Here is a 27,096-nt window from a genome sequence, read left to right on the forward strand (position 1 = left end):
ATTATTATAGTAAAAGACACATTGCCATTAATCCCCCTCAGAATACTCCTCCTTGCTTTGAACACACTTACCACATCATTCTTGCCACTTCCTGAAGCAGCTCTGGAAGTCCTCTTTCGAGAGAGTCTTTAGTTGTGCTGTCGTGGCTGCCTTGATGTCCTGAATCGATTCAAAATGTTTACCTTTCATGGTCATTTTGACTTTGGGGAAGAGCCAGAAGTACGGTGCCAGATCCAGTGAATGAGGACAAACCGTTATGCTTTTATTCGACAGAAATTGCCATACCAGAAGTGATGTGTGACACAGCCTTTCCGTTCTGATCAAAATATACAGTGAATGCTGCTGCCGAGTTCCATCCAACAGAAAAGCTGATTTCTTCCATACGGGAAGGGGCACATCGAACCTTAGTAACAGTGTGTGACAAGTTTCAACTTGTTCGGTGCAGTCAGTTAGGTGTGAGCTACGGTTGACAGAAGGTGTATTTTAAAGCATGCCGTAAATCATCCTCCATCATGACAATGCTCCATGTCACACATCACTTCTGGTATGGTAATTTCTGTCAAATAAAAACATTACGATGTGTCCTCATCTACTTTATTCACTGGATCTGGCATCATGCAACTTCTAGCTCTTCCCCAAAGTCGAAATGAGTCAGGACATTGAGGCAGCCATGACAGTGCAACTAAAGACACTCACAAAAGAGGATTTCCAGAACTGCTTCAGAAAGTGGCAAGAACAAAGGGATAAGTGTGTTCAAAGTGAAGGGGAGTATTTTGAGGGGGATTAATGGCAATGTGTATTTTACTGTAATAATTTTTTTTATTTAAATATTTACCATATTGTTTGATCATACCTCATAGTTTCCTTCGTTATGAAATTGATAATGATAAAGTGTTTACTTAATGCTTTAGAATTCCAGAGGATGATATACAAATAGTAACAGTGATAACAATAATAATTGTAATAAGATAAGGTAGGAAAAGTGTCACAGTAGCAACCAATCCATCCAGGATGATTACAGAAACTGCCAGAAAGATTAGGTTTTCATTTATTGTTTAAATTTAAACTCCACTGCTAAAGCAATGCTTACCTGTTCCTGGGTAATGTCCGAGGCTTCTGGTCTATTCCTCCAAGGCCTCCATACTTGTTCTGACCACCCTGAAAGCCATAATTTCTGCTCTCCCCAACAAAGAGAGATTCAGATACCTCCTGGCTGGAACCTTCATCACTTGGGAAGCTTCCATCACTGCCAAAATAAGAATAATCATTAACCACACATCTCCAGGAAATTTAAATTGACCCTCAAACAAGCTGTAACTCAAACAGCCAAAAAAATTTCAAAGCAGCCTGTAGCTTTTACTAATACGTATTATTGAGTCATTAAAAAGTGTGTCTAAACTGTGAACATACCTCTTATAAATTAATACAAATTAGCTGTACTGTAAATTAGTGGTTTGTAAATTAGATTTAAACAAAGGAAATTTAATTTAGCAGCAACAACTAATTAGTTTAGTCTCAAAGGACAATAATGCACAGTGGGAAGAGAATAAACTTGCTCTGAATAGAACAGTTAGATGAAAACCATATTTAAGATAGGTTAAACCATGTTTTAGATAAGAATAACTTATCTGGAAAAAACATATAACATAAAAAGTTCAGTTCTTAAAGACCATTGAGAAATTTGACCAGCTTCTAAAACAGAAAATATTTAATCTGCTCCCAATTTTTATTCCCTTTCTCTTTATTCCCATACTTTTTAAGATCTTTAATCTAATGTTCAAGTGTTTTCTTCTAAGCAAAAACATGTTAGGTCTACCTTTCTGTGGAATTCCATCTATATTAATAACCTACCACTTTGGTATGAATTCAATTAATCACTTAAAAATGTATTTTTGGCCATTTAGTGGTATTAGAAATCGTGTATTTTTTTATTTCGATTGGGTAATATTGGGGCACAGTGTGTTTTTTCCAGGGCCCATCAGTTCCAATTTGCTGTCCTTCAATCTAGTTGTGGAGGGCACAGCTCAGCTCCAAGTCCAGTCACCGTTTTCAATCTTTAGTTGCAGGGGTTGCAGCCCACCATCCCATGAGGGAATTGAACTGGCAACCTTGTTGTTGAGAGCTCGCACTCTAACCACCTGAGGCATCATTTTTTAATGCTGATAAAAGATTTAACATTCTTGTGTTATCCAAAAAAATAAATAAATAAAAATCAAGGGTTATTTTACCTACACCTTCAAATAATCAGAGAAGTGTTTTTAAAGTAATTACAAACCTGGCAAAGGTCAGTCCTATTCCATTATCTGCAAATCTGTAAGAGAAAAGAGAATGAGGGAACATTTTAATGTACCACATCACATAAGAGGAGGTAATTCTCTCACTATTTAATTGTCATGAAATCCAGGAGGTTCCAATAACGTTTACTCTCCAAGACCACAAAGAGTTTCACTTCCCAATAACTAAAAACACAGACTCCACAGTGAAGACACCTGGTGGAAATCTCAGCTTTGCCAGTTCTAGCTATGTGGCCTTGGGCAAATTACTCAACCTTTCTCTCAGTTTTCTTACCTATAAAGTGAAATAATAATATAATCTTCCTCATAGAATACTTAAGTGCATTAAACATACTAATTAATTTCAACCATAGAACAATGCCTGGCACATAGTAAGCAGAACTGTTAGCTACAATTACTATTTTTATAATTATTTTTAAAAACGGTTCATGGTAGTCACTTCAAAACTTTTCAACATTAGTACCCAAGCTATTTCTACAGATTTATTTTAGTATCAGTTTTTTTTTACATGATAAAAGGAAGAGATGATGTTAAAATGCCAAGAAGCTACTGTAACTGCTGGCCAGGGGGAAAAAAACGGTTTTCTAGCCTCTGGAACACCAAATCCTAGCTCAATCAACATAGACCAGGCTTCTCCTAAAATTATACAAATGGGGGGAAAAATGAGATGCTTACTGCCTCAAGTCATGTTAAGACATAAGTCAACAAACTTATTAAGGTAGAATTCACAACTTTTATTTTGAATGGCAGTGAAAGAGCATCAAAAAATCTTTGAGTTTCCAAGAGGAAGGAAAAAATTTCAGGTAGTTTCAAAATCTTTATTTAGCTCTCTGACCTAGACCATGCTTGTTATATAAAGTAAAATTCTCGGTTTCTGTTCAATCTCATCAAAAAACTCTCATGTCACTAGACAAGTTCAGTTCCAATAAAAGCAGATGAATGAGACAATTCCAAACATTTGCAGTCTGTTAATGCTAGCATACTTCCTCTGAGTTTGCCCTGTCTGTTAGTAACAATAATATCATTCCAGAAATCACTCCTGTACTTTCAGTCTACCAGGTTTTTCAAAATAGCCTTAAAAAAAAACAAAAAAGAAGGTACATCAGTGTCATCAGATAATAGCTTTGTAGAGAATACCCACGCTGAATTCTGAACGACAATGTCTCCCCCTCTGACCCAAGCTCCATGGTCATTATTTTTAAAAGCAATCAGTCTGTCAATTAAAGCAGCAACACGTGGCTTTTCAGGGTCACCATCCTGATGAGGCCGAAACCTTGGGGTTGGGGGGAAAAAAACGATATTTTTTTTAAAAACTAATAAAAAAGCAATGGAAGTCAGTTATTTACAATTGTAAGCTTAAGTGTCAAAAAGCAGGATTTAAATTTGACCAATCACCTCCCACCAAAAAAAAAAAGCCTTAAGACACAATTCAATTATTTGTATTTCAAATATTGGAAAAAACAATTACATTTATTTACATAAGTTTACAGAGAAATGCTTTCATATCATTTTAGTTATGTTTTTTACATCAACTAATATTATAGGATGGAAACTGCAGAACATTCTAAACACTAAAATCACTTTGTTTTAAACAAAAACCTCAGACCAGGAAATCTGGCATGTTTTCACAAATTCTTAAACTCCATGATACTAATATAAACTTACTGAATAAATTAATCACATATTTCAACATACGTATATTTAAACTGAAGTATTATTTGAGTTGTGTGCTGGTGAAATGTCTTAGATATAGAGATAAAACTGGGTTTAATATCTTCAAAAGGCCTAAATTTAAAATAGACTATATTTAATTAACTTGTTAATGATAAAGACTGAATTTTATCTTTGCTTTCTCTTCCTTCTAAAACACTTACAAGGACATTAATGAAAAGGTCAAAAAAGTTGGTATCAAAAACTGTCCACTACAATAACTCAAATAAATAATTCCATAAGGCCACCTATTTAAAAATAAGATCATTGCTATCTTAATCTTACAAAGCTGAGGAAGAGGTGGGGGAGGAAAAATCTAGACAGCTTTTCAAAAACCAATTCACCAGGTTGAGCTTATCAATCATATAAACAAGAAATATTATTTATACAAATGCTACTTCTACCGTTGCTGACACACAGTAGGTGCTCACTAAATGTGTATGATGAGAGAAGAAGTGATGCACAGAGAACAGCAAGTGCAAAGGTCCTTAGACATGAGTGCATGTGGCACGTGTACAAAACAACCAGCAATTTGGCTGGAGAGTAAGAAGCAAGGGCTCAGAGAGGCTAGAGAGGCAGTCATGTGCCAAGCAAAGATATTCTAAATGCAGTGGGAAAAGCAGAAAGTGGAATGGTGGTTGCCTGAGATTGGGGGAAAAACTGGGAAGGTGACAGTCAAAAGGTACATAGTTTTAGTTATGCGAGATAAATTCTAGAGATCTACTATACAGCATAGTGTCTATGGCTAGCAATACTTTATACTTAAATTTGCTAAAAGAATAGATTTTATGGTAAAAGTGTTCTTACCACAAAAAATAAAAATAAAGTTTTTTTTTAATTTAAAAATGATAACAACAGAGGTGGGAGGAAACTTTGGGAGATGATGGATATATGTCTATGGCCTTGATGGTAATGATGGTTTCATGGGTGTGTACTTATGCCCAAACTCAGTGAGTTATATACATTACATATGCACAACTTTTTATATTTTAGTCACACTTCAATAAAGTGGGTGGATTGGATGGATGGATGGATGGATGGATGGATGGATGGATGGATAGATAGATAGATGTGATGGAAAGTCATTGGTAACATAGAATCAGGGAAGTGATGACCAGATTTAAATTTTTTTTTAAACTGGTCACTAGCTGCTACTTGATGAAAGGACTGTAGAGATTGGACTGTGAAGAGACCAATGTGGAAAGGGTTATAGTCACCCTTAGGTTGTGTATATAACTCCTTACACTAAATAGCTCTAACTTAACGGGTAAAAAATCTGACTCTGAGCCATCACCCACTCTTCTGGCATTGTTGTTGCTGCCAAACAGCTTTGTCATCATTATATAATATCAAGCAGATGGAAGAGTTCTGGAAAAGAAACTACACAATGTTCTAAATGAAAGCCAGAAAAATAAGTACCAATAAAGCAACTTTTAATTCTCTGTTACAGTCATCTCCTTTTTTCTGAAATTCCTATCCATATAAATCAATTGTTGACCACTTGCTTAGATACTCTTTATTTCCATCCTCATCCCCACTTGGTGTGCAAAAAATACAGTTAATTTTCGCAGTTTCTCATCATCCTCATTTATGAGCTTTCAGCATCTTTCCAAACCCCACCTTTAACTGTTCTCTGCTTTAAATGTGCTAGCTGATTCTCATTGCTTTTTCACGTTTAGATGAAATTTCCCAAACGCAAACCAAGAACTTTCTTGAGTTAAAATTTCCCATCTTTGGATTCCTGTAATTTCACATCTTGAAGACGCAAGGAAAGGCTCATCTGATTAACTGTTGAGTCAACTTCTCCGTAATGAACAGACTGAGTTATCTTCTGTATCCCATGGGCCTAATGTTTAATTCATTGGCTGACTTATTACTTACTTGTTACAGTTTTATCATTTTTACTCACGTCTAGACTGCATGAATGCATATGGGCATGTTCTACCATGTTTCCCCGAAAATAAGACCTAGCCAGACCATCAGCTCAAATGAGGCTTTTGGAGAAAAAATTAATATAAGACCTGGTCTTATTTTAATATAAGACTAGGTCTTTATAATATAATATAATATAATATTACATTATAATATATTATAGTATTTTATATTATATTATATTATATTATATTATATTATATATTATATAATAATATAATATCAGGTCTTATTTTAATATAAGACCGGGTCTTATATAAGACCAGGCATAATATAATATAATATAATATAATACCAGATCTTATTTTTAATATAAGACCCGGTCTTATATAACATACTATAAGACCAGGTCTTATCTTAATTTTTGCTCCAAAAGACACATTAAGAGCTGATGGTTTGGCTAGGTTTTATTTTCAGGGAAACATGGTATACATCAGGTCAAACAAAATTAAATGTATACACCAGCTGCCAAATGTCTTGTTACTGTCTTCTATAATCGGTTCTTTTCAATAACAACTTCCAAATAGAGTCTAATTACTTACCAATACGTATGCATTTATAAACCGGTAAGTAAATAATAGAGAGCAAAGGAAAAATTTCTATTATCATAATATCATATACACACCTGGTAAAAAAACTTCTTAGGCCATTCCGGATAAATTGTTTTATTGTCAAGTCTAATTAATATATCAATGGATGCTGAAACATATTTTCTCATCCATCCATTCATATACATACACATAATTTTTTAAGGCAGGGAAGAGAGCCAATTTTATTGCTTAAGTATTTTTCTGTTAATACTAACTTAGCAAAGTACACATTACTAGTACTACCAGGTATAATGAACTCTTTAAAACTAAAAAAAGTAGCAGCAACCACCTAGCAAAGATTTCTTTGTTTTGTCAAATAATATTCTTTTCTTGGTTCTTAATTTACCATCTCTATGCTCCTTTTTCATCTTGTTTATCTCCTCTAGTTTTCCATTTTGTCTTGCTCAGCTGTTAGGTGTCCAGTACCTCATGCTTTATTTAATAATGCCCAGTTTCACAGCTTCTCAAACGCTGTCTGATCATTGCTTTAAAATATTTCAGGCTGACCTTTAAGGAATCTTGACGAGTAATTTTACTAACTATACTTTCCCCAGTTTTCCTGACCTCTTGACTTATTACTGTGTCACAAGGATCCTGCCTCATACCTAAACTGACTCACTGATGGACAGTGTGGTTCCTACTTTATTCCCTTGTGAATAATCAAACTTGGCATCCTTTTCTTAAATGTCTATCAACAGACTCCACTAAATCTAGTGCCCTTTCATCTCTGTAAATTGGTTAATCAACGTGAAGTATGGAAAAATAACATGCACGCAGTTCCTACTGAATATGACTTTAAGTTGCCATCTTTTCCAGAAATTCTTATTTCCATTGAAGACATTTTTATTTCCTTTGGCTCATATATATCACATAAAAGAACTCAGTTGAAATGCTGGTCCATATCCCAACCACAGTCTGTGGTTACACAGGAGAGTAACATAAAGCCCAACTATGAGGTGAATCTGAGACTACAAATGACAACACCAGAACTAGCTCAATCATCAAGTTTGAGACCTTTCCTTTTGAAATAGAATTAGTGCAATGTTCCAGTTTTACCACTAACAATGAAGTCTATATGCTTGGGTTTTCGGGGATTACACTAAAACATTTTAGCTTAACTTGTTTTTCAATGAACCATATTCTACGTAGGCCAAATGTGGACCCTTTTTCAACATGATCTCTCTTTTTCTTTCTCTTTCTGCAATGCTAACATCAATTTACAACTGTGAAAAGGGGAAAGCATTAACTTCTGTGGTATCTCAATAATATTTAAAAGCCCAGCCACAGGGCCTAGAATAGAGAATAAATGTTTTCCCAAAACTCTCCTACAAGCTTTGAAAACTTCATTTTAAATGTGTTACTGGAGAGACGAGTACAATAGCTTAACTAACTCAGAAAGTTGTGCTTTGGCAAGATATAGCTTGAGTGTGATTTAAAAGGACCAGCTCTACCTTGCACTGTTATCCAAACAGAGGTATTCCCGTGGGTCAGCATCACTGGCTTTGGTTGTTTTGACTCCTTTGTCAATAAATAAGCCAGCCTGGAAAATATAACAATGGACTGAAATAAATATGAATCCCAAGTTACATCTCTATATATAATGACTCATGAAAATAAGTTTGAGCTTATCATGCCTGACCAAAAAAGAGGGGGAAGAAATAAACAGCAAAGCAAAGGTATCATGAAAACAGCTATTTTCCTGGATATTTTTATCATTTTACTCATTAGGTCACTTGTAAATATTCATGTAGTGCCTACCTTGTGGTAGGCACCAAGCATGACACATTAACAAGAAAAATATGGTCTTTGCTGTTACTGAACAAACTAGCAGGAAGTCATGCAACTGAAGAAACAATTACAATCCAGTATGATAAGCATAGAATAAAGAAAGTAAATGATGCTTTGGCAGCACATAAGAAAGACATCGAGATGAGACCTCTGGCAAAGGTGGGAGTGACATGATTCAGGGAATGTCTCCTAAGAGAAGTGACATCTGAAAGCTGAAATTTGAAGGATGGGGAGGAATTAACTACACAAAAGAACAGGTTGAGGATGAAGGGCAGGAAGTAGATGGGAAGCAGTTGAAGAATCTAGAGGAAAGACCTCAAGGGAATCATTTGTTCAAAAAGTCTGGGGATGAGAAAGAGTATGGAACATCGAGAACAAAAAATATTTTAGATGGACTGACAGGAAATATATGGAGGGAGGAAAGGCAAGGAAGGAGAAATAGAAGCAAATGCCACATGATGCAGAGTTGATACGCTAATGGATCCAGACAATGGGACTTTTAATAAAGATAATGTAATCAACTGCATCTTAAGGAAGAATACTCTATCTACGAGATAGATAATGGATTGGAAAGGGACAAAGAAAGAGGTAAGAAATAAGGAGACAACTGCAGTAACCCAGAAGAGACAGAAGAATGTCCTAGCCTTGTGGCAGTAGTAACGGGAAATGGAGAGAGTGAGAATTCTTTTTAGTATTGATACCATTTAGTAATTAATAAAATGTCTAAGAGTGAGGTAGAGGGAGCAAAAAAGGTTCATATATTTCTAGTTTTGGCAATTAGGTGGCTAGTGGTTTCATTCAGTGAAATAGATATGGGAATGGGTCTTGTGATAAAAACTAAGGATTTTAATTTGGAACACATTTTATTTATGTGTCCCTGAGACATCCAAAGGGTAATCAGAGGCAGTCAGGTAGGTGTAATTGACCTGGACTAGATTTGAGAGGCATAAGCAACTGAAACCACAGATAGAGGTCAGTGTTTGTACATTTATAACTCATATGAAAAATGACAAGTTCCTCACCGAGGACTCCAAGCATTCAATTTCCTTTGGCTTTCAAGTATCTGAATAGTCAGTCCCAAATTTAACAAATTAAAACCTAATCCTCCATTCACTATTTACATCTAACATGCTTACAATTAATAGAGCAGATAACTACATGTCCACATGGTCTAATTAGAATGAAGTTTTTTATACCACCTATCATAAAAAAATTTGCAGATTTCCTCTCTGAAATGCTACTTTCAATAATTATTCTTAATCAGCTAGTCAGCTCACAAAATCATAATTCTGTGTAAAGTTTTTTTCTCTCTCAAGACATCATCAAGTGATTCTAAGGTCTTCAAATTATAACAACTCTAGGTTTTTAAAGGATCCTGTGAGTATCATAAACGGAAAGTATTAATTGAACTTTGATGTGGATCAATCACATCAAAGTAAAGACTCTGGACATTGAATCATATAATGAAAATATCAAAGTGCCTTGTAAGCACAAAATGAACCAGATGTATTTATCACCAGGGGGGTGAGGGATGAGGGCCAAGGTACCACGGAAATTAGACCTTCTAAATGGCCTTTCCTTTACTTGACCTGTATCATTTTAAATTAGGTCAAATATTCTTACACAATATTTCACTATTTACATAATTAGTATTAAATGCCCATAGGACACTTTATCAGCACAGAGAGAAAATATGCTTTTCAATCCTCAGAAGCACATTACCTAATGTGTACATCCCTAGAAACATGTAATAATAGAACAGATTGGAAAAAGGTGAGAGGGAGGGAGAGCAAGGATGAGGACTCATGAATCAAGTCCATTATTACAATTATTCAGATCGCATGTGCATGTGTGTGAGTGTATATTTCTGTGTGTGTATAAACAGAAAGCTATATGTACATCTTGAACACGGAAGGGTTAGGAGTCTGCTCTTTTTAATCATAAACTATTTTCTCTGGTAACAAGATCTCCCTAACACTGGCACTGCTCAGTTGGAATCACAGTAGTCTATCCTTTACCCTGTAAATCATACGCACTGATTGTTAAAACTCACAAACCTACCTTAAAACTTGAATGGACTCTGTTGTTATAAAATATACCCAATGGAGTAAGTTCTGGTTTCGTTAAGAGCTGCAATCCACTGGATTCCCCAGTAGGTTCCTTGTGGAATAAATACCATATTCCAGCATCCTATAATTAAAAAGCCAAGGTCATTAAAAGCCTCCTTTTCTAAAGCCACTCTATGAAACTCACTCATAAACTAAGCTCTTCACAGGCAAGTTTAATCTTGTTAACATGAACTACTCATTGTTTCAGGTTAGGGATTGACTGTAAAAAGTTGGGTACTCATCTCGCACTCTCAAAGCAATTGCATCATGCTTTTCCAAACAGCAAACTTAATTTTGCTTGCAGGGTTGGACAAAAGATAGAAATACCTGGCTGACAGCAAAATTTATTTTCAAAATAACGTTCCCATTATTATCTACTTCAAAAAGGTATGCAGAATTAGAACCACACGAACGTTCCTCTGTCCCATGTGACCGGGATAGCACAGCTTTTTAGCAATACGGGGTTTTTTTCTGTTTACCTCCAAACCTGATCAATAGATGAGTCATACCTATTAAACAACTATCCGCTGACCTGCAGAGCTCACTGACTTCTTTCAAACAACTCCAATGCCCTTCCTGTCCTGAGGCAAATTTTTGCCAAGGGAAAAAAACCACCACACGCATGAATCAGGATGCTGTCTCAATGTGGATCCTGTCTGTTCAATTTCAGTATTAACAGGAGCAGAACGATTTGAAATGTTTTCACACTCAAAATAATACGTAAAAGTCAAAACTAAATGTTTTTAATCCCTGTGACTATTTTTTATTTTACAATTTAATTGAAAACCAGCCCCAGGTGAAGGACACTTCACGTGATGGAGCTTTGATTAAACAGGTTGTTAAAACTTAAACAGATAGTCCAAAAGTATGGTATTCGTTCAAATTTGGCAAACATTTATTTAGTGCCCACTGTGTGCCACGTGTACAGGAAGACTATTCTCAAAGTATTCATAGTTTAATGGGAAATACAGACAGAACTAAAACACAATACATGTAATAAGTACTATATTCGCTGTAACAAGAAGTCTTTTGGGAGCATGGAGGAGAGATGAATTTGAAAAGTATATATATCCTACCCACCAAAATGAATGTAATAGTTAGCATTTTTCTGTAAGTTTATAGATGGGTTTAAAAAAAAAAAATAAACTACTCTGAAAAGTGTGTGTGCTACCCCTGCTCTTTGGAACACAAAACAGACCACGGAAAAAGACTTGAGGGGTTGTGGAGAAGGCTCCATACCATAGCCCTAGAAACTGAGAAGAGTGAACCCTCCCAAGATATAATGCAGTTTGGGGATGGAGGTGGAGGAAGGAGGGCAAAGGGATAGCAGCTGTTTCCTGTTAAACACTGCGGTGTCAACACAGGTAAAGGGTACTTTGTAAAAGGCAGTGGAAAGGTACAAGTCGAAGGGGTTTGACTGACTTTGGGAAGAACACCCTTGCCAAAACATTACTGGAACAGTTTTTCTACAGAGAAAAGAAAGAACTCACTGAATGAAAAGGAAGACCATGCATGAGATGAGGAAGCTAGAGACCTGCTATCTTTTTTTCTCACATGAGCCCCAGTACGGGTTGCTGGCAATCTCACTTTACCATTTTCATGGACTATTTATAATTTGCTTTGATCTTCACCCCATGACTTCTGAAAACAGCTAAAATGAATCTCTGCTCTGGCTGGTCATTTGTAATGTAACATAGATCAGAAGATGATCCTGGGGTAAGATTGTTCATCACCTTCTTGGTCATCTTTACCCAAAAACTCACCTTTCAATTAAAAGCTCTCAACATAAACCCCACTTGGGCTTGACAAATATTTGATAAAAAATGAATGAATGGAAATCAGAAATGATTAAATGTCTAGGTATCTACCCTGTCAAATAAGAATTTCATGTTTTATGTTTTTAACGAAAATCACAGATGTAAATTTCACCATCACCTAGTAATGCCTGTCTTCTATTTACCTCAAAGAAATACTCCCTTCAACTAGTCTTTTACTTCACCCTGGAAAACAATGCTAGGTATTTCTTTCCTTTTTAAAATCTTAATAGCCATGATGTAGAAATATGAATATTTAGCACAGATATAGTCATAATAGTATAGTATCTAAAGATTCATGCTTATATTATAAATCAGCAGTTTTAAATCACACGCAATTATAAATGTAAACTTTTTCCTAGCTTATCCAGGGGACATTTCTGCCATCCAAAAATAGTGCATTCGTTTTCTTTTTAAGTTATTCTTGTGTTTGTAAAACAATTCAAGGCACACAGTTAATTTAAGGTACACAGTTGAGTTCAGCCGCTTTCCCATGGAGATAACATCCCCAGGTGTGTATGATTCCTGCATTTAACAAAAGGAGGTGCCCCTTGACCAGAGTGACAATTGTCATAGTATTCTACAGAATAATCCATTCCCATAAAGGAAAGTTAAAGCTTTCTTTGTTCATCAACACTAAAAACTGAAATGCTCTGTTATTCAGGCACTCCTGCTTAAATATAAGAAGCCAGAAAGACTGTACATTTACACATTAATATATTCTGAAAGTAACATAACCCTAAAGATTATCCCATCTCTTTTCTTCCATTTGGCATCTATCTTACTGTACTCAAAGATACTAAGTGGCATAAATGATTTCTTTTACACAGACAAGATCATTTTATTGGGACAATGCATAATTCTTTAACTTTGGTTATGGTCACATCTTTCTTCTGATTTTTACAATGTGGTATTTAATATTGATATATATTTTCTATTATCCATTTGATGGGCACCAGTTAAACAAGTTGAAAATTTAAAAATGGTAAGTTGAGCTAAATTTTAATGAGTTGACTCAATAAAATTCATGATGCAGGCCGACCCAGTGGCTCAGGTGGTTGGAGCACCGTGCTCCTAATGCCGAGGTCTCAGGTTCGATTCCCACATGGGCCAGTGAGCTAAGATTGTGAACAATGGCTCTCCCTGTAGCTAGGCTGCTGTAAGCAGCCAGAGGTCAGCGCGAGCTGCTATGAGCCGCTGCAGGCTGCTGTGTGCTGCTGCAGGCTGCTGTGTGCTGCCATGAGTGGCCATTGGCCAGTGTGAGTGGCTGGCAGTCGGCTTGAGTGGCCGGCAGCCATTGTGAGCAGCTGGCAGCCGGCAAGAGGTGCCGTGAGCTGCCAACTGGCGACCGACTGCCTCCTACTCAACTAGACTGAGAAACAACGGCTTGAACCAAAGTGGGGGGAGAGGCGGAAGAAGGGGGGAAAAATTCATGATGCAGAAATTACTAAATATTTCAAACTTAAAATTTTGTATTAAAAATATTCCAGTGAAATACAAAGATTCTTTTAAAAGTTTGCTTCAATGATGAAAAATAAAATGGAGCATTATAAAATTCATATAATGCTATAAAAAGTTAAAATATTTTATCATTTTATTATTTGGTTATGGCCACATCTTTGTTCTGATTTTTACAATGTGGTATTTAATATTGATATATATTTTTTCTATTACCCATTTGATGGGCATTTTAACAAAAGTTAAAATATTTTATCATTATGCATACTTTTAATTATGGCTAGAGCTATTGTGGGTGAGGAACAAACTTTCCTTTATCCTCAAGGTTCTTCTGGCTGGTCTAATAATCAAACACACATGAGACAGGTTAGCAAGAGAAAATAACCAATTTTAACACATACATGTGTATGGGAACCCCACATACATAAGAGAGTCAGAGACCCCTACATGCACGAGAGGTTCAGAGACAGAAAGGGAACATAGGTATCTGAGACATTCTCAGCTAGGGATGGGGTAAAATACCTTGAGGGTTTCAAAAGGGGCTTCAAAGAGTTATGGCATAAATGATTTAAAAGAAACAGAAGAATCATATCAACAAGTAATATCAGAAAACAATGTGATGCGGCAGATTGCCACACATTATGTTACATCCATAACGTATCATCCATATACAAAGAATATTTATAAACATGAATATAAAAAAACTGAAAGCACTTCAATATTATTTACCTGTGAGCCTGCAGCCGCATTATTAATCAGATTATTGTTGGGATGAGCAATCCAGAAAGTTGAAACAGCCCTGCAAGGCATTTTTTAAGGTGATTTAAATATTCATCATGAAAAATCCTGCCCCCTAAAAACTTCCCCCAAAACCTCTTCTTCCAAAGTCAAAGGCCTTGATCATCATGCATAAGTTTCCTCTCTGCCAACTACTCACATACAGTCAGTGGTAGGCACAGGGACGTAATTTCCAAACACTTTTCCTCGCATGGTGGTGCACATGGAGTTATTCCTGTCAGTGGGGAGGAGGGTGCCAGGCTTGGTGAGGAGGCCCAGATTGTGGAACAAAGTATTTCTCTGTTCAACACCATCTTCCAAAAAGAAACAATGACCTAGTGTGTCAAATCCAATGGTGTCTTTTATCTGCAAAAATACAAGTGTATAATGTAATTGGTAACAAGATTGATTGTGGTTTAAGTAACAAGTGCTATTTAGTGTAGCATGCTTGGTACAAATGCAAAAAGAAGTTTTTATCTTATCTGAAGAGGCAAAGTCAAATGTCAGGTTTTATTGATCTCTGAAGAGAATAATTTGGTTAGCTAAAACAGTAGGCTTCCTTCACACAGAAAAACAGTTGAATTCTCAGTAAAATCAAGATAGTGTAAGACACGTAGTACAAAGCTTACTTATCTAAAATTGAGATGTCATGAGAATTAGGAGAGATAACTGCTTCAACAATATCCATCAACATAACGTGAGGCTACTTACAAGCAAGCCATCCGTCGCATGAACAGTGATGCATCGGGAGAAGCTGTGATGAATAGACAGTCCGTCCACAGATGTTGCGGGTCTGTATCCTCCTTTATAATCGACGTCTCCACACAGATGAAAATGAAGAGGATATCGTCCCAGCTGCTGCTGACCCATGTGTTTCAATTCCACATAAGAAAGATGGACTGAAGTAAAATTTTTCCTTATCTATAAAACAAGGTAACCAAAATCAAATGATAAATTTCATCATAGGAAAGCAGCAAAATATAATGTTTTAATCGAACATGTCTGAAGAAGAATACATATTAAAATATTTATTGTCTTTCCTATCCTATTTTCCAAGATCCCCAGTTAATAATTTAGCAAATGCTCCTTTACATAAGTGACTGCTTGAAAGAGCTATAGAAATAGCATTTTATTAGGAATAAAAGGAAATATAACCAGGAAAGTTGCAGAAATGATTTCCGTATACGTGTTTTGATTTGTTCACATATTCTGGTCAGTTCCAGTCTCATGTTGTTCTTTTGTAACTGCCACTACAGTTTGATAGTTATTTCTAAATCATCCCTGAGTAGTTTTGTTAGCACATAATATGGTTTACTCAGAGTTCTTTTTAAAAATTCCTCTGTGATCCACAACTGGAGCACTCTCATTATTTTTACACACTGCATTTTCAATCATACTACTAAAAACAGAGAAATAATACTGACCCACATTTCAGAAATCAGTGTAACAGAAATGTTGCTAACAAGCATAGCCCACTCCATGCACAAAAACTAATTTTAAAACACATGTAGCCAAAACGCAACCCAGAAGTCCAATAAATAAGTACACAGAGCAAAGCTTACCACACAGTAAGCACTCAATACTTTTATAAAATAAAAATCTGCATATAAAAAAATATTTTTACAGGGGTGGCCAGTCAGCTCAGTTGGTTAGAGCGTGGTGCTGGTGGCACCAAGGTTGTTGGTTCATCCCCACATGGGCCACTGTGAGCTGCCCCCTCCTTAAAAAAAAAAAAAAAAAAAAAAAAACTCTTTCTCTCTCTCTCTCTCTCTATATATATATGTATGTATGTATGTGTATATATATATGTTTCTTTTTGCAGAAATCTATTTTGTATATGTATACTGCTACTGCTTATACTTTCATAATATCATGTTTTAAAAAGAACTAATTGATTCTTTCATACCAAGGTTATTTGCTTTGTTTTGTTTTTGTCTCTCTATAATTGGTTCTTCCCAATATATTAATTCTTTGTAAGACGATTCTTAAATGGCTTAAGCATAGGTCCACGTCAACTAAATGAACATATAAATTTTTTCTTTTAATGATCTAAAAATCTCCTCTTTGCCATTTGATAGAGAAATAAAGTATGATTTCTTTTTAATACCCTTATAGATCTCATTCCAAAACTTGAAAGATTTCTTTTTTCAAATATATTTAGCAAGCAGGGTTTCCAAGAACTCATCAAATCCTTTTGCCTACCATGACATGGCCCCCAAAGGTATCATAATCAAAGAATTGGCACTGGTTTTCAGCATAGCATGAGTCTTCCATTTCTCCACGGATTACAACATTCCGGGTAAGAATTCCAACCTCAGCTCTCATGTCTACACCATCTATGATCTCACCCATGTGCAGGAACTGAGGGGTTTCTAGTTGGTGTGGGCAAGGGAAAAAGAACATTAGAACAGAGAAAACATGGAACTTATATCAAAAAGACAGTCCTATTTATTCTGTAACCCCAAGACATTATCAAAATTTATTGTCTGCTTCCATTCTTTAATACCTCAGAATCACAGAATCCCCAAAAGCAAGGATTTTGAAGATTATCTAGTTAACCACCCACCCAATGCCCAAACCCTCACTACCAACTGTCAAATCCTCACACAGAGTTTGCTTCTTCCTGAAGCTCAATTCTCTCTTACACAGCACCAATAATCTGGAATCTACTTAAGAATGTATGTGTCTCTCTAGTCCCTGTCCATATGCTCTGGTCCTACTCCCCTGAGGACACATGAAGAGCCAAATGCATGGTGAGTCCAGAAAAACTAATGGTTTGTAGATGTTGATAACAGGGTGTCAAGTTGTCTTTGTTTCTACTTCAAAGCTAAAGTAATCGGCATTCCCACATGAACAGTACAGAAATTACCATCTTTCTTATTTTCATATTATGCATTCTTTAAATTCCCAACTTTTTTGGAAGTTAAAAATACTTTAATAATGAGCTTCTCTCTGATGGTTTTATTATATAAACTCAGGGAAAAAACTACAAATGCATCAAGCAGTTGAGATCATGGAGATTCATTATCATGCAGACTTGTTAACAAGGGTGGGAATTTCCAAACAAAATTAATGCCAGATGTATCATAATTTTCTGGGATTTTTGCTTTGTTTTCTTTTGTTTTCCGCTTATGCCCTGTACTATCAAGAAGGAAAAGTACAACACTGAAGCACAGAGAAAAAGTGCTAAGTGAGCAAATCATCCTTTTTTTTTTAAAGCAAAAAATTTTCCCTTAAACTTCTAAGCTGTAAATTATCCATTAAGTGGATACTTATCAAACAGTTACTGTAAGGTCTGGTTTTGTACCATAAATGTATAATCTTGAGTACAGTAGCAAGTAAAGGAATACAATGAGTGACATGTAGAATGAATTCTGTAACTGAAGCAATGCGAGAAGAAGCTTTACCTATTACCAGGCTCAGAAAAGTACCTGATAAATGTCACCCATTCTTTCTAAAGATAGTTTATAGTAAGAATCTCATGTGCATCCTCTCCCTCAAAAAAATAAAATAAAATAATACATTATTCAAAATTATGATAGGAAACGTAGTCTTATTAAAGTAACTTTTTGGTTCCATTTTAATATTAATGAGATCTACTTTTTGTCAGGAAGTAGGCACTCAAAAACCATGCATATTTTTTAATTAAGAAGACAAACTTCTATTAAACAAACTAATCTGGTTGAATGGCTGGGTTTACTATTATTTGACAGTGGAAAATTAATAAGAAGTTGGAAAGGATTTTGGAAAACAATCAATCCACCTAGTCTGCATATTTTAAACAAAGAAACAAGCATGACACACGGTGGTGGTGGTGGTGGTGGTGGTGGTGGTGGTGGTGGTGGTGGTGGTGGTGATGGTGGTGGTGGTGGTGATTGAGAAAAAAAAAAAAAAGACTCCAGGAATCAAATCTCAAGAAAAAAAGTTTTTTCCAAAAAGCATTCTGAGTGGTCTAATACCTTTGACTTTGACCTGGAAACGGCTGCACTCTGGACAGGGGAGAAGTGTGAACTCCTCTGCTTGGTACATGGAATAATCTGTGCTTGCGACCACAATCTGGTCTCCGGGTTTCCAGCTACTAACATCATCCATCAGATGAAGCTTCACTCCATCCACAACTTCTACCCGAAAACCTGAAAGAGAAACGCCTAAACCACAAAGCAAAAAAGAAAGTGGTGCATTATTAGCAGGAATTTTGTCTTTTTAATATCAACCCACTCACAGATTAACAAATTAAAAGTTAAGATAAATGCAAGTCAGAAAATGTTTACTAATGGTAACCATGTGGAAGTCACTAAGCAGATACTAATGATTAAAAGATGCTAATAGAGACCCCGCCAAGAGGAAAGAGCCCCATGCACCCCTCACCAGAATATAACATACTGATCTGGTACTCCTTTAAGATAATGACTCTAAGGGACAATAAGAGGAGTGAGAAAAATACATTTACTTAAGTTAAGGGAATCAAAAGAAGGAAAACTCAGGCATGGCACAAGGAATAATACGGATATTCTTACAGCCTTCACACAACTATCCTGATAAAACCGAACCTGATCAAGTCTTGGATTCTGTTCCTTTCCACTGGGATCTACCCTGCTTTTCTATTTCTACAAAGCACCTCCACCCCCCCACCCCAAGAAAAGAGATACCTAATAAAGGTAACGTATTTTTTTAATATGTTTATTACATCCAGATACTAAAGTCTATAATAAAATTTTGTCCAAATCATAATATAATAACAACTAATAATACTAATAAGAGCTAAAAAGTTGTTGGGACTTCACACACATAATAACCTTTCATCAAAACAACTGAGAAATAGGAAATACAATACGCATTAGACATGAAAAAACCAAAGGTCAGGGAGTTTGAATAACAGCTAAAAAATGGGAGACCCCATAAGCGAATGCCAATCTAATTCAGATCCCAATTCCTTAACCTCTATACGTATTATTCTGCCTTCCCAAGAATCAAATAAATAGGTTAGGAACAGAGCTAATAAAAACTTTGTGACCATAACAACAATCACTACCCCAAATTTCAGATGCTTACCAAAAAAATTATCTAAAACAGGACAACTAAACATTAATTTTTTTCACAAAAACTTCATACAAATTTCAAAAATGCTTTAAAATATGACCAAAGGATGATTTTAAGCAAAAATTGTTTTAAAAGACTAGATAAATAAGTTTTGACTGAAACGATCGTTAGAATTAGGTTCTGTTTTTTGGTTTTTTGGTTTTAACCCAGAAGGTTAGATGGGGGAGATCTGTATTATTCCATAACTCCTCACTTTTTTTTTTTTTTTACTTTAGAAGAAAATTCTGCCTACTATTTTCTCCTATCGGCATTACTGAATTGGAAGTATGAAAGGAAACGAGTTCATCCTCCCTGCTTCCTGGAGAGGATTTCTAACCTCTTCCAGAAAGTAAGAGTCATTGAGAACATGGGACACAAACAATATCCTACGATAGAGAGACAGCTAGAACGTACCCTCATCCAGTCGTCAGCAATGTGGAAATGAAAACAAAATTTCCCACAGAGGAAATGTTGACACAAAATTTTTCAGTAATCATCTTCTGCCCGGAATCTTACTGCAGGCAGTTGTACTAAACTTTTCATGCAGGTCCAAATTTCTACTAAGAAATGCTTCTCACCCACGGATGCTTTTTGCCAGAGGCAACCACGACGTGGTATAAAAAGCAGTATAGTCTTGTGGAGGCAGAAAGCTGAGGCTTGATTCCAGCTTCCTTGCCCATAATAGACACCACCTCCTCACCCCAAACCCAGAAGGTTGCTTTTGAGGCAACATGTGAAAAGTTCCTGTGACATGATAGGAACTCTACTTGTCTGTCTGTTTTAAAGCAAAAGACTTTCTCTAATTATGATACAAAATACACTACTATAACCCAAATCATGTTTGTACCATCGTTAAAATAGCCAACACGTACTGACTGAGTGCTTACTATACAGTGTTAAACGTCCTATACTTCACACTTGATACTCACAGCAGCCCTATATGGTAGTTTCAATTATTATCTCCATTTTCCAGATGAAAAAACTGAAGGTGAGGAAGTTCAAGTTGCACGCTCACCAACATGGAGCAAGTGAAAGAGCTGGGACATGAACCTAGGCATTCTCTCACCAGACATCCATCTTTGTATAAACACTTTGCTACATGGCTACTAACAACAGGGGTATGAGCACAGTCTAGAATAAGCCTTTCTGGATAATTACAGACATAATAAAGCACCTCTTACTCATTTCTCATTTGTTTGAGTAAAATGTTTGGGTGGAAAAGAAACATTGTGGGCAAGCACCGACAGGAAGCTGCCACGCTGTACCTGAAGCCAAAAGTCTGGCACAAAAAAAAAATTATGTGAGCCTCAAGAGAAAAAAGTCAAAAGCACCCTAAACACCCAGTGCTAGGCATCAGTCAAACAAAGTATAGCTCTTCTGGAAGATGGATTATACTTCAAAGTACATTAAAGAAAATGTAGACAAGAGATAACTTTACAATAAGTTACTTAAAGAGAGGAAAATAGGTTAAAACAAAATGAACACTAGCAGAAAGAACATAAACACATAAGATAAGAAAATGAGAAGTTTGTCTCTCCGGCTTCCACACCAATACATCTTTTGCCAAATGTTGGCATACTTTCAACTTCATCTGACTTGCCATACGAGGCAACTGTCGCTTTGGATTTATAGCGGCATTTTTCTGCTCCAATATGAAGCGCCCCACCATCCTTGATCAGGATGTAACGAGTCCTCAAAGTAATATTTCCGGATCCATCTTTATGGGCTCAAAAGTAATATCTGCTGACATATCCGCATAAAGAGAAGAGGCCAAGTACAAGATCATGTTCATTGTCACAGAGCACAACTCACCCTATCACACCCAGATTGGTTCAATGGGTACCAATCCAGGAAACAAATCCATTTCCACTAGTTAACCCAAGGATCATGAACAAAGTCCAGTTGAGGGTGTGCAATCTAGAACAGATCATTCTCTAGTCAAGAAAGAACCCTTGAGTCTAAAAGATCAAGTACATTAAGGAAACTATAGAGTCTGCCTTCAACCAGTTGAGAATGCCATTTGAATACAATACCTGTTTAAAAAAAAAAATCTGTCACAATACTTACCAATGTCTTACAAGGGTATAAACTGTACTTGCCTACCTTCAATCCATTCACTATACGCTGTCACAGAGAACTTCTGACCGTCCACTGTATGAAATTCTCTCTGTGCAAGGGCCTTTCCTCCACTGCTATGATTTTCATAGTTTCTCACAGATTCATTGCAAGCTGTACTTCCACCATCAATGACACCAACCAAAGCCCAAGCTTGCCTAGAAGGAAAAAGAGCATGTGCATTTGATTTTTTGTGATGGTATTGACCCAAATCCCTGACACAGATGTGAGGTCAGGTACCGCTGAATTCCCGAATTTCATTTCTGTCAATCCCTACACCTTTTTCTCCATATGAGATTGCAAATCCAAACTTTGACTGAAGTAACTGACGTCATAGAAAGAAATGCACCTGGATTTTAAATCCTTGTTTGTCCAGCTCTGTAACAGGTGACACACCAGTTACTGTGACTTCAATTAATCATTGACTTCCTTCTTCAGTACACACCCATTACATTCACTATCATTCTGGCCACACACCCATTTATTTTTCCTTCTTTTACAATATTTTCCTTCTTTTAAAACCTGCTCTCTTTTTATCTCTCTTCTTCAATGTTCTCCGATCTAGCTGCATAACAGAATCACATAGTGAGCTTTCAGAACATACATCAATGGTCCGACCCAGCCCAGACCAATGAATTAGTACGTTTTTCAAGTCCCCCAGATGGTATGAATGTGTAGCCACACTTGAGAACCACTGAGTTACAGCAGTGGTTCTCAAACATCAATAGACATCAAATCACTTGGAGGGCTTGTTAAATCAGCTTGCTGGGCTGAACCCTCTGTTTGAGATGGGGTCAGAGAATCTGCATTTCTAACAAGTTCCCAGATGATGGAGATGCTGCTGCTGCTGCTGCTGCTGCTGCTGCTGCTGCTGCTGCTGCTGAGAACCCTGCGTTAGCGTCAGAGGTTAGAGCAGTAGTTATCAACCCTGACTATACATCAATTACCTGGGAATCCTGGATGTATATGATCTAAGGTGGGCCCTGGGCATCTGGATTTTTTTAAATCTCAGGTGTACAAGTAAGGCTGAGATCCACTGGGTTACTGGCTTCTTAACATTCTTAAATCAAAGATGCAGAATCACTATCCAACAGATATTACATGCTGTGTCTATTTGTTAAAAGCAATGTGTTTGAAAATGCCATTTTTTTTTCCTGTGATACTGTAATAAACATCCCAGTGCCTTGCTTAACTTGTGGTCACACTCTACCAAAAATAAATAAATAACAAAGACAAATGTGCCTTAAGACTCCTAGTTGAAAACATGAAAAGAAAAATGTCAACTTCCTTTTCGGGGGGTGGGGGTGAGGGGGGGTGGAATGTAATCTATGCCAGACAGATGGCCGGATAGTCACAGATAAAAGTTAACCAAAGCATGCCTACATCCTTATAAATTTCACCTCCGCCCCTGTCTGGATTAGCTACTCTTTGCCTGACAATGCTTTATAGCTCTATTTATATTCCTTGACACAACAGCAAGAATCAAATGAAGAATGTCTCAATTTATTACCTCCTGTGCGAGAGGGAGAGAGGGAAAATATCAGAGGCTTCCTTTATTTACCAGGACTGCCTCAGCAACTATAAAACAATGTTCTATTCTATTGACATTATCTCCAGAACACTCCTACTTCCCTCCTCCACTTGAGGAAAATTTCAGTGCACCAGGACATTATCTTCAAAGGAGTATGTTTATGCACACTGGAGATAATGTCAAAGCAATGGAACGTTGGCAAAGGATCATAACTCGAATTCCTCCATCAAATCAGCAGCCACATTTTAAAGGGAATTTAGAAACCAGTAAGGAGAGTAACCAAAAAACAGCGGGGACGACACAAAATAGTCATAGCTAACAATCACACAAATCTAGAACAAGAATGGCACAAAGAAACAAAAGTTGTAACCCCTGGTGTTACTGGATAATGAAACCAAGTAGGAGTCTAACTTTGAAAAGACCATGATGCTTCATTCCCAGATCTATAAACCACAGAAATGCATGCATATGTGCATCAAGAGATGAGTAAACACATTCAAAGAAGCACTTTTGATAACAGAGGTCCAAACTGGGAAACCACCCAGATATCCAGCAGTGAATACATTGTGAAATAAACAAACAATAGAAAATAAGCAGTAATGAAAATGTGCCAGGACTACATGCAACAACATAAATGACAATTAGTAACAGAGTTGAGCAAAGAAGCTAGACACAAAATATGATACATTGTCTGCCCTCATTTATATGAAGTTCAAAACCAGACAAACCTAAACTTCAGTATTCTCCACAAATTCAGGAGAGTGGTTACCTGGGGTGAGTAGAAGGAGTGATCAGTGAACAGGAGGGGGCAGGAGGGGGGCTTCCACTGGCAATGTTCTGTCTTGAACTGGACGGTAACTACCCAGGTATCACATAGCACTAAGTCATTCAACTCTACATTCTTGTTTTTTAGCACTTGTCTGTTTGTGTATTATATATTTTTTATATTATTTTTAAAACCCACTTCTGAGGTTTTGCACATGCTAAGTTCTTCCTCTGTCTGGAAAGACCTCCTTCTCCACTGCCTAGATAGCACCCACCATCCTTCCCTCTTTCTTGCTTTTGGGAAGCCTCCACTGACTATCCCAGGCCAACTTGGGGGCTCTTTCTACACACACTTCCATTACAGCCTGTGGATGGAGCAATGTCTCACTGGACAATACTCATCTACTTAGGTCTAGATCAGGGGTGTCAAAACTGTAGCCCGCAGGCCAACTGCGGTCCGTAATCCATTGTTAATTGGCCTGCAGCAAATTCCAAAAATATATTTAGTTTACTTAAATAAATCAGGTGAGACAATACGTACTTCACCTCGAGTGAGTGGCCCGGCTGTTTGTGTATTTTACCGCATATGGCCCTTGGTAAAAAACGTTGAAAAAAGTTTGGACACCCCTGGTTTAGATTAAACAACGCTCTGAGATGGTGTCCTTTCATCTAAGCGTCTTCAGGTACCCAGCTCTTAGCACCTCCGAAATACTCCCTGGGTGAACAAAAAGTGTTTTTAAAACAAGACAGACCTTTTTGCTTCACTACCTTTGTCTTCTTAACTTTCTCCAGAATTTCTGTAGATAATATTCCATTCCAACAACCACATTTCCAAAGGAAAAAAAAGATTTAGATCAACCAACCATCAAAAAATAATAAAATAATAACTAGATCATTTCAACATGTGAGTTCTGAAACTCTCTTACTTTTCACCGCAGATATTCCCTCACTTTACTAACAGTAGGCAGAATTGAAACTTCTGGTTTTTGAATTAAATGTTGAGCCGGCTACTTTCCCAGACGCAGGGCTGCAGTAGGAAACCATGGCTAACTAGAATACGGCACAGGAAGCATAAATAAGAGAAATGAACCCTACTATCCTGATGCAGTTCCCAGCCCTCCACCTTCTTCCTTCCCACAGGAACCAGACCTCCAGAGACCTGCACCAAGCAAATAAGCAGATCCCAATTAGTATGCAAACGATTTCAAAAAAAATGAAAGAAAAAACTGTTAACGTTCCACCCCCTTAAGCTCTTAAAACAACTTTCACTCCTTAGCAGGGAATTGAGTGTGAAACGTTCAACTCTTAAGTTGCCTCAATTAGCCTGAGTTTCCTATGACATACTTCAGAAGGTAATGAAAGTGGGATATAAATTGTCCTTGAACTGCCTGACCGTTGTTTTTTTTTCAATACCACATTTCTGTCCTTTTCACAAGCTTAGCGCTACAGTTCCCAAAGTGCTTCATAAACCAAAGCTAAGAAAAGAGCTTATGTAACCAGATTCCTGTCTTCCAGTCCCATGTTTCAATGTAAGAGGCAACCAGTCCTCCAAATGGTGGTGGCCATTCTGACCTGAAGTCAGACTGTGGTGTCTTCTGTGTCTTTGTCCACTCTTGCTCTCCGTTCACAGAGACGTAGACTCTCACACATAGCTGGGAAGGAAAGTACAAAAGGTATGCCCACCTGTAGCCCAGTCCTTGGATCAGCTTACTTCCCAGCCGGTCCTGGATCATTTGTATGGTTCCCTGTAAGAGGCTTTTGGCAGCTGAATCTCCGACAGCGATAGCAACAATCCGTCCTGGAGCCTGGCCTCTCAGAAATTCCTGAAGTCGTCTGCTCTCATTGTGGAATTCGTGGGTGTCAAACCTCTCACTTTCCAAAATTTTGGCCGTGTCTTGATCAATGACCCTGACATTGAGGCCCCTGAAAAAGCCCTTTTCAAAGGCATAGGACCCATAGGTCAAGCCTGAGGAGTTCAGAGTTCTAGCCAACAACGTCCACGATGCCTTCTGTGCCCCGTGTAACTCCAGTGTCCCTCCAGCTTCCACACCAATAAATTTTTTGCCAAATGTTGGCATACTTTCACCTTCATCTGACTTGCCATACAAGACAATTGTCGCTTTGGATTTATAGCGGCATTTTTCTGCTCCAATATGAAGCGCCCCACCATCCTTGATCAGGATGTAACGAGTCCTCAAAGTAATATTTCTGGATCCATCTTTATCATCCCCAAATACAAGCAGTCCTGCAGAGAATAACACTAGTATCAGCCAACTTCTGAAACATCTTTCTGAGATACAGAGAAATAGATTTCACCTTGAGAAGGAAAAACAGACTCTCCCATAACTAAGTTGGGAGAAAGAATTTACTAAGGGTCTAGATAGAGAATTAAACCTGTTTTCCAAACATGTTAAAGGAAGAAATGAAGAGCTCATATCTCAACACACTAAAAATTCTCATGCGAATGAATTTCAATCCATTCACTTTCAAGGTACGAGTAAATCATTTCTTAGAACTGTGTCTAACAGCCTACAAATCTGAATCTCGTTTTTCCATATGCTAACTCATGCTAATTATCACTCTACGTAGCTGCAACAAATATTTGATTATGAGAAATCACCTTCTGGAACTGTTTCCTTTTCTATAAATCAAGTATCTTGAGTGATTTCTAAGGTCCTTCTTCCTTTTGAATTCTATGGTTCTACCTTAGGAACTTTTTATGTCTCCATGGTTAGAGTGACACCACATTCTAAAGGCTAAGTATAATTTTCTACATAAAAAGCATCAAATGTTCCCCTACATAGAGAGCAACCTTGCAGTTCCCATAGACAGGTACCATTACTCACCTCCATCCTGAATGACTATAGAATTCACTGTGGCATCTGAAGTCAGACGGAACATATCTCCCTCCTTGATAACAACTTGCTTTGCAGAATCTTGTCCTGGATCCCAGTTCCTGAGGCGAGGGTTTTGATCTGGGCAATTCTCTATAAAACAATGTAAGGATATCCCATTAACACAACAAAAACGCAAGGATACCTTCAGCCAAATCCAAGCACTATCACCATTTATGGCAGACCTATTGCAATTTCTTTCTATAAGGATGGAAATCCCATCCCATCCTATGCAGCAGAC

The 27,096-nt window shown here is 37.1% G+C and overlaps 1 protein-coding gene across 4 annotated transcripts in view; it reads right to left on the reverse strand.

Annotated features, from left to right (window-relative positions):
• Window positions 1-27,096, reverse strand: part of CEMIP2 (cell migration inducing hyaluronidase 2) — a 70,723-nt gene that overhangs the window by 22,678 nt on the left and 20,949 nt on the right. For all 4 annotated transcript variants that reach the window (XM_019730812.2, XM_019730821.2, XM_074330562.1 and 1 more), the window contains exons 3-15: window positions 26,808-26,948; window positions 25,645-26,206; window positions 21,654-21,823; window positions 18,431-18,619; window positions 16,674-16,843; window positions 15,183-15,392; window positions 14,632-14,837; window positions 14,424-14,493; window positions 10,376-10,504; window positions 7,978-8,066; window positions 3,436-3,567; window positions 2,276-2,311; window positions 1,091-1,246 (exon numbers count right to left, since the gene is read on the reverse strand). In XM_019730812.2, the coding sequence (XP_019586371.2) occupies window positions 1,091-1,246; window positions 2,276-2,311; window positions 3,436-3,567; window positions 7,978-8,066; window positions 10,376-10,504; window positions 14,424-14,493; window positions 14,632-14,837; window positions 15,183-15,392; window positions 16,674-16,843; window positions 18,431-18,619; window positions 21,654-21,823; window positions 25,645-26,206; window positions 26,808-26,948 (2,260 nt within the window). The remainder of the gene's footprint in view (window positions 1-1,090; window positions 1,247-2,275; window positions 2,312-3,435; window positions 3,568-7,977; window positions 8,067-10,375; window positions 10,505-14,423; window positions 14,494-14,631; window positions 14,838-15,182; window positions 15,393-16,673; window positions 16,844-18,430; window positions 18,620-21,653; window positions 21,824-25,644; window positions 26,207-26,807; window positions 26,949-27,096) is intronic.

The sequence above is a fragment of the Rhinolophus sinicus genome, linkage group LG04 (genome assembly GCF_036562045.2).
Source record: "Rhinolophus sinicus isolate RSC01 linkage group LG04, ASM3656204v1, whole genome shotgun sequence".
NCBI classification, from domain to species: domain Eukaryota; kingdom Metazoa; phylum Chordata; class Mammalia; order Chiroptera; family Rhinolophidae; genus Rhinolophus; species Rhinolophus sinicus.